Source organism: Mytilus californianus, unplaced genomic scaffold (assembly GCF_021869535.1).
Source record: "Mytilus californianus isolate M0D057914Y unplaced genomic scaffold, xbMytCali1.0.p SCAF_4, whole genome shotgun sequence".
In the NCBI taxonomy this organism is placed as follows: domain Eukaryota; kingdom Metazoa; phylum Mollusca; class Bivalvia; order Mytilida; family Mytilidae; genus Mytilus; species Mytilus californianus.
In genome coordinates this window covers 113,228,706-113,243,793 of record NW_026262690.1, presented here as the reverse complement: position 1 = coordinate 113,243,793, position 15,088 = coordinate 113,228,706, and the positions used below count along the sequence as shown (strand labels likewise).

Below are 15,088 nucleotides of genomic sequence, written 5' to 3'. Positions count from 1 at the left end.
ATTATGGTTGTATTTATCGTCCATTCATAACACAATGGTTATTTTTGAATAGCTTTAAATTGCAAGCAATTGGAGATTTGATCATAGAAGTAGATAGGTATCGAAATATTCATCTGAATAGATTTTAAATAAGTTATATTAGATTTCGGAATATTAAAAAATATATGATTATTTCATTATTATAATTATGAAAAAAAAATACTTTTCAATTATTAATATTTTACTGACATTTTTCTTTCACAGTCATTCGAGAGAAGTAATAATCATATCAATAAAAACAGCAGTAAAAGACAGCAATTTGTATAGAGGAGTATACTGTGTCCACGAATAGCAGTGAAAGTTCATCGTCTAATTATAGACTTCATTTATAGTTGTATGTTTGCTACTTATTCTAATTGCAATCTTGAATATGTTTCAATTTTCCAAAGTTAATGGACATAATTACTTACGACCTCCACACGGAGCTAGGACACCTGTCAATTAATAAACAACAGTAGAGTACTATATGATCTTATCCAGATATTTTCAACGATATTTCTAAACGCCATGTAATCATAGTTTAAATTGTAAAACGGAAAGGATTATTTGTTTGAATTGTAGCTGGTTATCAGCCAGCGACGAATATTACTTACATTTTCAGTAAAATTTCATCTTAAAGAGATATTAATTTAACTTACTTTGTAATCGACGTCCACACAGAGCTTAACATGCAAGCTGACAAGTTATCAGTTCGCCATACATTGCCACATTAGTGTGGCCGAACCAACTTGTATTTATTTGACAAGCAGCATAGACTAATTTTAAAGTGTCTGGTTTACCCAGTTGGGGATCGAAGTAACTACCTACCGCAACTGAAGCAAGCCCTAGCTATCACAAGATCTCCAATGCGTTCGAAACTAGAACTGACATTCCTTGATAAGACCACACTTGAATGTTTGCACGTGTTACTAAATACAAATAAAGGATATTGGTGACAGTTATGTTCATCTTTTATTTAACATTTGCTCTTTTTCAGTTAGTTCTATATCAATTTCAAAATCTAAAGACATGTCTTTTTTATGATTGTCTTTGTTTTGACACAGTGAACTCAACAGTCCAATGAAAGCTCCGCATAGTAGAAGTACACCTAAAAATACATTGGAAAAATAAATTAATTGTAACAGATAGTAAATCAATCCATGTAATGCAAACTGGTAATATATTTTTACTCTTGAGAAATCAATATAAGAGGGTTTTGATGGGGTTTACAGAATAGAGAATATTGAGCAATAAGTGCAGAAAAAGGGCTAAAAAATATAAAGAATAGAGAAAAATAGGCAAAAAATAAAGAATAGAGAATAATGGGATCCTGAAATATAAAGAGAAGAGAAAAAATGGCCTAGAAATATAAAGAATAGAAAAATTGCCTGAAAAGTTAAAGAATACAAAAATTGATGACCCCCCCCCCCCCCCCCAATCAAAACCCTCATATAAGAACAACTACAAGGTGTTTGCTGAAGTAAGACTAAAGTTCATTGTTCCATGATGTTGAGGTTATACCATAATTTTTTTAATGAGAATCGGTTATTTTTTACATCAACAATTTCAAGTTAAACAGTGTAAATATTTAAGAATGTTTGCTTACTATAACACTGATAAACGCTGACGCTAGTCATGATTTTGAAGCCAAAATTTGCAAATATGTATCAAAAGTTTTCGGTGATCATTTAAAAAACAAAGTTCAGCAATATGACATAATGTTATCAATCAGGAGAGTACACACATAAAGCTGTTAGTTGCGTAGGAGATTTGAGTAAATAATAAAAACAATTAAAAAAAATAGTGAAATAATATTTTTTTCTGATTTAGGCGCTGATATAACGATGGTTCGTGAAGAAAAACATGATTTGATGTAACAGTCATATGAGTATCACGTGCACTATATTGGTAGTCGTGTAGTTTCATGACCTATGTGTGTTTCCTGTCTTTCCTTTTCGTCTGATATTATTATTAACAAACCTGCTGCTGTAAAAGAATCACCGTATGTTCCACCAAAGTCAACAATAAATCCTACAAAATAATAATAGATGGAAAATATTTTTGCTGTTTGATTTTTTGTTGTGCTAATGGGTCGTCGACGCCAAGGATTGATTTGGGAATAGGAATTTGGCCACCCGCGACTTCTCCTGTCCGGCTGAAGAATCGTTTCAAAATTCGGATGACCGTTTGGCTGTCTTTGATGTATAAATACACAGCCACGTCGCTCTCTGCGTGTTATTCAATTTGTATTAATTGTTTATTTGTTCTCATTCTAAACTAATCGCCACTACATGGGCATTACACAAGCAAAACTCTACCAATCATAACTTGTAGTCATAACATGACATAAAAATTTTCTCTCACTTTTTAAGAGTTCATATTTGATTCATTAAATCACAAAATGAATTCGCTTTATCATCTGAGTTCACGATTTATCATATGGTTTCACGCTTTATCATCCGAGTTCACGATTTATCATGTGGTTTCACGCTTTATCATGATGGTTCTCCATATTTAATAGATATAGGAAGATGTGGTATGAGTGCCAATGAGACAACTCTCCATCCAAGTTACAATTTATAAAAGTAAACCATTATAGGTCAAGGTATGTTCCTTTTAAAGGTCTTTTCGGTATTTTATCTCAGCATTGTAATATTTAACAGTGTTAATCCTTATCTTCAGTTGATTTGAATTTGATGCTATTAAATTTCGAAATCATTTTAAATTAAGGAATGTATCGCCCTCATGCATAGCTCTGATTCCGTATCCTCGTTTGGATTTTCTTTTCGTACTTTTTTGTTTTATCAGCTCTTCGATGTTTGTAAATGTATTAGGTTTCGACTTTCAAATAGTTTGGCATGACTGTAGAAACAGTAAGAAAAGAATATATTTAACTAAGCGTAAAATTTGCCAATCATGAGATTTGAAAGAGAGGCGAAAGATGCCAAAAGGACATTCAAACTCATAAGTCGAAAATAACTGACATTAAAAAAGATTTTAAAGCAGACTTATGTTTGCTCAAATGAAATTTCATAAAAGTAAAATATTGCTTTTTAATAACTTATTTTGCTTAAAATGAAATTAAAAATGCATTACTTTTCATTATCCTGAAATCTTAAATAGGAACAATATTAATTACCTGCAAGAGGAGGTCCAAAAAGTGTTCCTAGCCCACAATAAAGCATTATGTATCCAATGCCATGAGCAAATCTCTCTCTTCCTATGATGCATATCACTATAGTGTTCAATACAATCCAACAACAACCGGAATAACAGCCAAGAACACTTGCATATATTATTTTAGCATAGAACTCATAACGGAAAAATGGGAAAACTATGGTACCAATGCCTAAAATACCAAAAGTTCCGAAAAGCGTAATAGTTTCATCGATATCGTGACTGTTGTTCGCCATGCCAAAAAGTAATTTGCCTATAGCACTCCATATACCAGCCAAGGACATGAATAGAGATATTTATGTTTTTGTTGAATTCGTCTGCAAACAGTATTTTGGAAAATGTAAATACAGAAGGAAAACGCTTATATCCGCTAAAAAAAGACATGCGCATATGCACGACATTGGTAAATTTTTCATAATGGACAAATACGGTCTACAAGAATTTTGAGGTCTTTGTTTTTGAAGAGGAGTGCGTTCTTTTGATCTTTTTTCTAATTCTGATTCCCAGAAAGTCGAAGCACATACACAATACTGTAAAGAGAGACCTCCAAGAAGGATAAAATATCCTGTTCTACCGTAGGTCTCATAAATAAACTGGAAAATAGGAGTTAGCAGAAACGGGCCTATACCTGATCCTGATATAGCGAATCCACATGCTATGTTTCGCTTTCGTTCAAAGTTGAATCCGAGAACAATTAGGCCAGAGTTATAGCATATGCCTAGACCAGTACCTTAAAAGAGATGAATACATGGATTATGAAATATTTTTATACTGTTTAAAAACTTTATCCAAGATACCGGGCTTTTCTTTATTATGAAGTAATGCTGTTCTACCACTGTCCCAGGTTAGCGGGAGGGTTTGGCGATCGCAAACCTCTTACTCCGCTACATTATTCATGTAGATATAAGAAGATGTGGTATGAGTGCCAATGAGACAACTCTCCATCCAAGTCAAAATTTATAAAAGTAAACCATTATAGGTCAAAGTACGGTCTTCAACACGGAGCTAGCCTTTGCTCACACCGAACAGCAAGCTATAAAGGGCCCCAAAAATTACTTGTGTAAAACCATTCAAACGGGAAAACCAACGGTCTAATCTATATAAAAAACGAGAAACGAGAAACACTTATGGACCACATCAACAAACGACAACTACTGAACATCAGATTCCTGACTAAGGACAGGTACAAACAATTGCAGCGGGTTTAAACGTTTTAATGGTACCAAACCTTCACCCTTATCTGAAACAATAGTGTAACATCACAACATAGAAAGACACACTATAAAATATCAATTGAAATGGCTTAACTCAATCAAAAGACATATTACACCAGTGAACATACACTGAACAAATAAATTTGATCTATGATACAATGTAAATACAAAATAAATAAATTAAGGGAAGAATAATAAAAGTAACATGTTATACCGCTGTGAAATGTTAAACAATTTAAGAAAAACAATATGCTTGAACAAAAATATCAGCCATTTGCAATTACTTTAAACACAGGTAAATGAAAATAATTTTGTTGTTAGGTATACGTGTACAGTTAAAATAGAGAAATGAAATATTTTAACAAAATAAATAATTTTGATGTTCATAGTACGAAGAAGTGAAAATTTATAGTAATGCCAAACACTTATCAAAGCTGGTATATAGACCAGATATAACCCTGAATAACATTAAATAACAAAAAAGCATTACAATTAGTATCAACAGGTAAAATAAACAAGAAAGTACGATTTGAGAGTACTCGCAGTTACTGACAGCTAGTTAAAAGCCAAAAAACAATTAATAATAAAAAATCATGCATCCGAGACTAAAATCAACTAAAACACATCCCAAGGATTTAGTGTTTTAACGTCATGGACAGTCAAAGAAGACATGACTTGTGCAATGCCAAAAATAAATGTATCGACAGGCAGTAGGATAGTTAGGAGTTAACCTCTTTATTGATCAAAATGAACGTGGGTGTGTCTTTATACATCCCGTTTGAAAAGAATACAAATTTAGTTATGTTTGAATTTGCTGATGACAAAATCGATATTAGTGCCAATGTAAACTATATTCAAAGATCTAATTACAACATTGGTAAGATAACCTTTACTAATAAGTTTGTTTAAAGGTTCGATGAGTTTACACGGATCACATAGTGATTTCTGCGCTTTAAGTACAATATTACCGTAAAATTTAGGATGTGAAATACCGTTTTTAATCAGTTTTCTACAGGTACAGCCAAATTTACTAATCATATCTTTGTATCTATGAAAGAATTTAGTAAAAGTTTTACGTAATTTATGGTAACGAAATCCCTGACTTAATAATTTACCAGTGATGCATTGATTATGTTCGTTAAAATCTATGACATCACTACACACACGGGCATAACGAACGAGTTGGGATATATAAACACCGAATGATGGAGCCAAAGGAACATCGCCGTCTAAAAAAGGAAAATTAACAACAGGGAATGAAAAGTCGTCTCTTTTGTCGTAAATTTTAATATGGAGTTTTCCTTTAGAAATTGAAATGTCCAAATCTAGAAAAGGACAACTACTGCTGTTTATGTTAGATTTAGTTAAAGTTAGTTCTTTTGGGTAAATTTCGGTGGTATATTTAGAGAACTCTGGATTATTTAACGAAAAAATATCATCTAGATAACGGAAAGTGTTGTTGAATGTATCAACCAAATGTAACAATGACGTGTCTTTACTGAGTTTGGTCATAAACTGTGAACATACACTGAACAAATAAATTTGATCTATGATACAATGTAAATACAAAATAAATAAATTAAGGGAAGAATAATAAAAGTAACATGTTATACCGCTGTGAAATGTTAAACAATTTAAGAAAAACAATATGCTTGAACAAAAATATCAGCCATTTGCAATTACTTTAAACACAGGTAAATGAAAATAATTTTGTTGTTAGGTATACGTGTACAGTTCAAATAGAGAAATGAAATATTTTAACAAATTAATAATTTTGATGTTCATGGTACGAAGAAGTGAAAATTTATAGTAATGCCAAACACTTATCAAAGCTGGTATATAGACCAGATATAACCCTGAATAACATTAAATAACAAAAAAGCATTACAATTAGTATCAACAGGTAAAATAAACAAGAAAGTACGATTTGAGAGTACTCGCAGTTACTGACAGCTAGTTAAAAGCCAAAAAACAATTAATAATAAAAAATCATGCATCCGAGACTAAAATCAACTAAAACACATCCCAAGGATTTAGTGTTTTAACGTCATGGACAGTCAAAGAAGACATGACTTGTGCAATGCCAAAAATAAATGTATCGACAGGCAGTAGGATAGTTAGGAGTTAACCTCTTTATTGATCAAAATGAACGTGGGTGTGTCTTTATACATCCCGTTTGAAAAGAATACAAATTTAGTTATGTTTGAATTTGCTGATGACAAAATCGATATTAGTGCCAATGTAAACTATATTCAAAGATCTAATTACAACATTGGTAAGATAACCTTTACTAATAAGTTTGTTTAAAGGTTCGATGAGTTTACACGGATCACATAGTGATTTCTGCGCTTTAAGTACAATATTACCGTAAAATTTAGGATGTGAAATACCGTTTTTAATCAGTTTTCTACAGGTACAGCCAAATTTACTAATCATATCTTTGTATCTATGAAAGAATTTAGTAAAAGTTTTACGTAATTTATGGTAACGAAATCCCTGACTTAATAATTTACCAGTGATGCATTGATTACGTTCGTTAAAATCTATGACATCACTACACACACGGGCATAACGAACGAGTTGGGATATATAAACACCGAATGATGGAGCCAAAGGAACATCGCCGTCTAAAAAAGGAAAATTAACAACAGGGAATGAAAAGTCGTCTCTTTTGTCGTAAATTTTAATATGGAGTTTTCCTTTAGAAATTGAAATGTCCAAATCTAGAAAAGGACAACGACTGCTGTTTATGTTAGATTTAGTTAAAGTTAGTTCTTTTGGGTAAATTTCGGTAGTATATTTAGAGAACTCTGGATTATTTAACGAAAAAATATCATCTAGATAACGGAAGGTGTTGTTGAATGTATCAACCAAATGTGTCTTTACTGAGTTTGGTCATAAACTGAGATTCATAGCAATACAGGAATAAATCTGCTATTAAAGGGGCGCAGTTAGTGCCCATAGGAATACCTACTACTTGTCGATACACTTTATTGCCGAAAAGTACATATATGTTGTCCAGGAGAAAATTTAAAGCTTCAATCATATCTTCACATTTCCAGTAAGTGTAACTTTCCTTTTTCGTTACAGAAAAAGGCTTTAAACGAGTTACAACAAATAAATTTGTAATGAGATTGTTCAAAATCCATTTAATTAAATATGAAAACTTTTTCATGATAAGATTGTGTGTGGAAGTGTAGTATAGAGAGTAGAAAAATCATAACTGTCAACACAATTGAAAGGACCATCAAAAGCATGTATTTTATCTAAAACCTCTAAAGAATTTTTAACACTCCAAAAATAATTAATACCATTATTTTCATAAGCTTTATTACAAAAGTTAATAACAAGTTCTTTGATAGTAGTAAGGGAGGTAGTTAGAAGCACTATTAGATTGGTAGTAGAACACTTACTAGATGCGGAGATGAAACGGAATTTAAATGGTTTTTTATGCAATTTAGGTAACAATTACATAATAGGGACTTTCAAATGTTCGGAAGAGGCTTTAAGCTGGGTAGTGGCAGTGATATGCTTGTTTACAATTTGACTCGTGGAGCGTACGGACCTGAATGTAGATGAATTTGTAATTTCGTTTTGGAGAACTTCCGTGTAGTATATGCGTCACACCACCACTACATTATTTGCTGCTTTGTCTGCCGGTACGAACACAAACCGCTTTGCGAGTACTTGGAGTTTATTTTATATTCTAGAAATGGGAATATCATGGACCCTATTACTAATTTCAGAATTGTTTTCAAAATGAGATATACGAATATTAACAGTATTCATAATTTTATTCAAATAACTGTCTAGAGATTTTTTATCAGATTTTTCACGTTTACACCAATTATTACAGTAGACAGACAGAGCGTCTTTATTGACCTGACGACACTGTTTCCAATATATTTTAGATGTATGACGATATTTCGGTCCTTTCTTAAGAAAAGTTATGACCTCACGGTCTTCGACGATGTTGAGGTCTCCTGTAAGGACATGACCATAGGGAACATATCTAAAACTAGATGTTTCACAGTCTCAAGTGGAAGGAACATTATTTTCTATATTGACGTCTGATGTTACTGACGTATAATTAAAAATCAAACTTCTGCTGTTTTTTTTTTATAAGAATACGAAATAATGGGTGGTTCTATATTATCAAAATATGGAGGTATTTGGCTTTGGATGGTAGAGTCATTGAATATACTAGATAAGTTAATAAAATCAATACCTCTATTTATATATTTTAATTTAAGAAAATGCCGTTTATGATTTTCAGGTTTATCGATACTAGGAAATAGCCTATGATGACAAAAGGCTGTAATAATACGGGTGTATTCATACATTGGGCTAAAAAAAGAAATTTTATCACACTCACGAAAAATAGCATATAATTTACTTATTGGTATCTGACCCAGTTTGCATAATACTTGATGTCTGCCATTATTTTTTATTATAGACAACAGATCAGCAAGTGTATAATTTATACGATGTTTAATACGTTGATTACGGTTTTTGCGTTTGCCATTAGACCTTTTATTTTTAAGTCGTTTATCGACAATATTAATGACATCGATTGAAGTTTTAGTTATGTTCCCCTGTCCTAATATTTTGTCATTAAGACCGAGAGGATAAGTGCTGTCATAAATTAGACCATTGGTTTTCTCGTTTGAATTATTTCACATTTGCTCTTAATGTTGTGGCCTTTTAAAGATTACTATATGGTAAGCGTTTTGTTCATTGTTGAAGACGAACGACTGCTTCCTATTTACCGATACGCATGCATTCTTGCTAAGACTATATTAATTTGTTGAGATTTAAAAATCATATAAAGAAATTATTGTTATATTATTGTTGAACCTAAATGAATCATAATCTAACCAGTGAGTAATGATTCAACCTTTAATGTTTTTTTTTTTAATTTATAATTTTAAAACGTACGAAAAAAAACATGCACATTCGACTTATTTCTACTGTGCAAGTTCATTCAATGCGTACTTCGTTAGTTTATTTTACGGTACTGTGCACGTTACTTTATGCGAAAAAATGGGGTATATTTAACTGGTCAATATCGCGAAATCGGTCATTCTATAAGAATATTTATGTATACCACAACAATGGAAAGAAAGCTGAGAAATATGATAAACAAATTGGCATGAATAAGACCGTTGGTATTTCTCGGTTTAATTGTTTCGCATTTTCCTTTGATGACATTGCCTTTTAAAAAGCTTATAAGGGTATAAAAAGTAGCCAATATATGGTACATATGTGTTGTTGGGTTAGTGCCTCCGACGTTCACATTACATTTACTTTTATTTGTATTGACCAATTATTCATTCAAAAATTGTCCTAGTTTATAAATGAGAAGATGTGGTATGATTTTAAAAGACTATAAATATGCTTAAATATGCTAAGTCCACGATAATATACTTGCGCATCACGTGACGCCACGTTCTTCCTCGCGCGTGGATTGCCAATGCATGAGACCACTATCCACCAGTGACCAAATGAAGCGGATGTAAGCAAAAGTCTTCATCATACAACAAAAAGTAAAATAACAAAAATACCGAACTACAAGGAAAATTCAAAACGGAAAGTCCTTTATCAAATGGCAAAATCAAAAGCTCAAACACATTAAACGAATGGAAAACAACTGTCATACCGAAAGTAAGCCTTAAAAGGTCATGGCATGAAGAAAATACAAATAAGAAAAACCAACGGTCTTATTTGTGTTAGGTTGAATGTCATATATATTTATTTAGCTTTCTTTCCATTGTGAGGATATACATAAATCTTCTTCTAGAATGATCGATTTCGTGATTGACCAGTAAAATGTGCCACATTTTTATCATGAAATAACTTGCACCGTACGCATAGAATAAAGTAGCAAACTACGCATTGAATAAACTTGCACATTAAAACATAAAATGAATTTCCATGTTTCGCCATTAGTGGACTAGCATGTTATGAATAAGTATAAATGTTTATATGCTACTGTGTAGATATTTATATGTCTGGGTTAGAACTTTTCGAATCTTGGTAATACAGTATTTAGTACCATTAATACCTCTTTAAGTTACGTAAATCAACTCCTCTGTTATTGTTCATTAATATATAGTAACAAATATATTGGAGTTTTACCCAAATCTCTTTATATAGACTACATGTATTATCATGGGAAACTTAACCAATATATTTGGTAATCAGTATTCCATAGATGATTGATTGTTGGTTGCTTAACGTCCAGTGGCAAATATTTCATGCATGTTCAGGACGAGGGTATTCCATAGAACATCCGTCTCTACTCTTAATTAGAACAATCTAGTGTTGTTGTTTTTTTATCATGTAAAGTACTTTCCTTGGTATTTTCAAACACTTTGTGCCTTAGAAATTATGACGTCTTGAAAGGCTATTGAAGGCGTCAAAGAAAAAAAAAGAAAATAGCCTTTCAAGACGTCATAATTATTTGGACTAGTCAAAGACCACAAGATTTACAGGTATACATATACTAATTTTGACTTTTTTTTAATGAATTAGTTTTTAAAATATTTACCCGATAAAAGTCCCAGTGTCAAAAATGTCCAGTTAATATTGGGAACAAGCGCTGTTGTAACAAGGCCAATGGTAAGCATCAGAGAACCTACCATCAATGATATTCTACAGTTAAATCTGTAAATTAAAACACCGGTCAATGGACCTGAAAGAACAATAATAGTTCACAAGACACATTGATTTTAAAGTAAATATTTAATATTTAACGTCAATTGGTCTCCAGTGAAAAGTTGTCATATGGGCAATCGTATAAACACAAGGAGATGTGGTATGATTGCCAATGAGACAACCATCCACCAAAGTTCGAATGAAGTGGATATAAGCAGTTATATGCGACCGTATGGTCTTCAAGAATGAGAAAAACCCATACCGTATAGTCTTCAAGAATGAGAAAAACCCATACCGTATACCACTTCTCCTAATTTTTATAAAGGCAAAAACTTGTGTGCAAACGTAATAGTTCTCATTATACTGTTTAGTCTGATTGAACATTTTAACGGTTCTTCATTTGTCATTAGTTTCGGAGGTTTATTCTTATTTTTTTATTCTGACTATTTCTACAAAGTTTCGGAATATAAAAACTACACAGATTCGTAACAAGTGCATTTGAGTTGCCCCCCTTTCTCCATAAAAATGTGTAAATGCCACTGAAAAAAAAGACAGTATTTGCTTAAGTTAAATAGCACGTGATATTACCTACTGATACATGTAGCAATAAAAAATAAAAATAAAAAAAAAAAAACTCTCATCCAAATATTTACCTGCTAATGATATTAAGGACAAAAAGCAAAGCACTGACCCATGACGTTTTCAACAAACTATCATCGAAGGTCTCCAACCATACCACTAGCCCATTGGAAATAACCACTTATACAATGTGCAAAAAACGAGGATGCAGCTACTACCCATACCCAGCCACGGTCTGGCTTTGTCATAGCTCAATTTGAAGAAACTTCACTATCCAATCTTAAATCATTTCTGAAATCTATCTTTTATCAATAGAGAAATACGGTACGAGTCTTCCATGATTTCTTCTTTAATAACCAAATATGCTAATATCCTATCGGTTTACAGTCGTTACGCATCCTAATAGTTTTCACGCACACATCCTAATACTTTTCACGCACTAATCCTAATAGTTTTCACGCTCACATACCAGCGTATTTGTGTGTTCTTATATCAAACTTAATACAATATTCCATAAGGTTATATCTCACACATATATTGTTCTAATTATAGAAACATTTTGAAAAATTTTCACATAGAATTAGTCCTTGAAACTTTACGGATTTAAATATTTTCCTTCGTCAATTAAGTATTGACATATACATTAGAAATGTGATGAAGTATGTTGGTTTAAAACATATCCAGTCATGCTATCTATGCATTCATTATCCAAGGTCATGCATAAGTTCATTCTTGCGTCACACTGTGTGCTCACATTTCTTCAATAAAACGAGAATAAAAATACTTCATCGATACATTTATATTATGCAATTGTTCAGAGACACAGAGAAAGCATTTGACAAAATTAAACGGATTAAATATTATTTTAGGATTTAAACATATTTTATACTTATTATACCTCAGTTATCATTTCATGTCTATATAAAATAAGTACACAATATTTTGACTATTTTTCAAATTGCAAGCGTTGAACTATTTGACCGGTCAATAGTTTCCAACTATTGGACCTCGATGAAACTATTTGACCGCAAGCGTCATTATATTTCGCGGAATTTCAAATGCAGCTACGGGATTGGAGGATGTTGAGGATACCGCGGGATTCGCGACGTCGCGTTTTACCTATTGTATCTAGGGTTGACGTCAGTGCAGGTCGTAGCCTTAACATTCAGAATATATATGATGAAGTAAACGTTAAACAGTATGGTTGTGTTTCTGCTTTTTATATTACGATAATTGATTTCGCCCCGACATTTATTGTCTGCTCTTTCGGTATAATAAAACACTTACTGACTGGATATTCGTGGAATAGTAAGTTTATTTTCACCTCGGATACAACTATTGCCCTCGGCTACGCCTCAGGGCAATAGTTGCACCTCGGGGGACAATAAATTTACTATTCCACTCATACCCAGTCAATAAGTATAAAATATGTACAGGATTTAAAATAATCTAAACGACAGCTTCTGTCAAAATATGTATATAGTTTTGTAATGCACAAATTAATACTCTAAATACATATTAGCTGCATCCACACATTATTTAAAATTCTTTTGTTAAATAGTTAACGAAATTGTCTGAAATCTTGAATAGGAGTAATGGGGTAAATAAATAAAGAATACAGAAAAATGGCTTCAAAATTAAAGGTTACAGAAATGAAAACACTCTATTTCAGACCCTCATAATTGGAATTGCCGAATTGTGTGACGACGATTACATACATTGTACCTGCCAGTGTTTCCAAGATTTTGATCCTAGCCTTATATTTTAAAGACTTCGGAAAAGGATTCCTGTTCTTGTTTTATGTATGAAATAAGGAGATTTGGTAGGATTCCAGATGAGACAACTACTAGTATCCAAAACAGTCAATAGCCCCACTCTCCTCAGGTCACCGTACGTCCTTTAACGATGAGCAATCTTAAATCATTTCTGAAATCTATCTTTTATCAATAGAGAAATACGGTACGAGTCTTCCATGATTTCTTCTTTAATAACCAAATATGCTAATATCCTATCGGTTTACAGTCGTTACGCATCCTAATAGTTTTCACGCACACATCCTAATACTTTTCACGCACACATCCTAATAGTTTTCACGCACACATCCTAATAGTTTTCACGCTCACATACCAGCGTATTTGTGTGTTCTTATATCAAACTAAATACAATATTCCATAAGGTTATATCTCACACATATATTGTTCTAATTATAGAAACATTTTGAAAATTTTCACATAGAATTAGTCCTTGAAACTTTACGGATTTAAATATTTTCCTTCGTCAATTAAGTATTGACATATACATTAGAAATGTGATGAAGTATGTTTGTTTAAAACATATCCAGTCATGTTATCTATGCATTCATTATCCAAGGTCATGCATTAGTTCATTCTTGCGTCACACTGTGTGCTCACATTTCTTCAATAAAACGACAATAAAAATACTACATCGAAACATTTATATTATGCAATTGTTCAGAGACACAGAGAAAGCATTTGACAAAATTAAACGGATTAAATATTATTTTAGGATTTAAACATATTTTATACTTATTATACCTCAGTTATCATTTTCTATATAAAATAAGTACACAATATTTTGACTATTTTTCAAATTGCAAGCGTTGAACTATTTGACCGGTCAATAGTTTCCAACTATTGGACCTCGATGAAACTATTTGACCGCAAGCGTCATTATATTTCGCGGAATTTCAAATGCAGCTACGGGATTGGAGGATGTTGAGGATACCGCGGGATTCGCGACGTCGCGTTTTACCTATTGTATCTAGGGTTGACGTCAGTGCAGGTCGTAGCCTTAACATTCAGAATATATATGATGAAGTAAACGTTAAACAGTTATATATGGTTGTGTTTCTGCTTTTTATATTACGATAGTTGATTTCGCCCCGACATTTATTGTCTACTCTTTCGGTATAATAAAACACTAACTGACTGGATATTCGTGGAATAGTAAGTTTATTTTCACCTCGGATATAACTATTGCCCTCGGCTACGCCTCAGGGCAATAGTTGCACCTCGGGGGACAATAAATTTACTATTCCACTCATACCCAGTCAATAAGTATAAAATATGTACAGGATTTAAAATAATCTAAACGACAGCTTCTGTCAAAATATGTATATAGTTTTGTAATGCACAAATTAATACTCTAAATACATATCTCCATCGGATAACACGTGGTTATACAGGACTAACACCATAATTTATATATAATTCGTCTCAAATTTAGCCTAACAATGTTAGTTCTTCAAATGTGCTTACTTGTTCTTCCCTCAGCGGGATTCGAACCCTTGCTTCGGTGTTTCCACGATGTCACAGAAGCAAGGGTTCGAATACCGATGAGGGAAGAACAAAAATACCTCTAACAAAATTGTGCTCAACTACCAGCCCCCCTCCCCCCAAAAAAAAATACAAAAATGATAAAAA

At 32.4% G+C, this 15,088-nt stretch overlaps 1 protein-coding gene across 5 annotated transcripts in view; it reads right to left on the bottom strand.

Annotated features, from left to right (window-relative positions):
* Nucleotides 1-971: 971 nt before the first annotated feature.
* Nucleotides 972-15,088, bottom strand: part of LOC127739174 (monocarboxylate transporter 12-like) — a 104,060-nt gene continuing 89,943 nt past the window's right edge. For 2 of the 5 annotated variants that reach the window (XM_052250777.1, XM_052250780.1), the window contains one exon: nt 972-1,126. In XM_052250777.1, the coding sequence (XP_052106737.1) occupies nt 984-1,126 (143 nt within the window). In that variant the 3' untranslated portion in view covers nt 972-983. The other 3 variants (XM_052250781.1, XM_052250778.1, XM_052250775.1) reach the window with 3 other exon arrangements.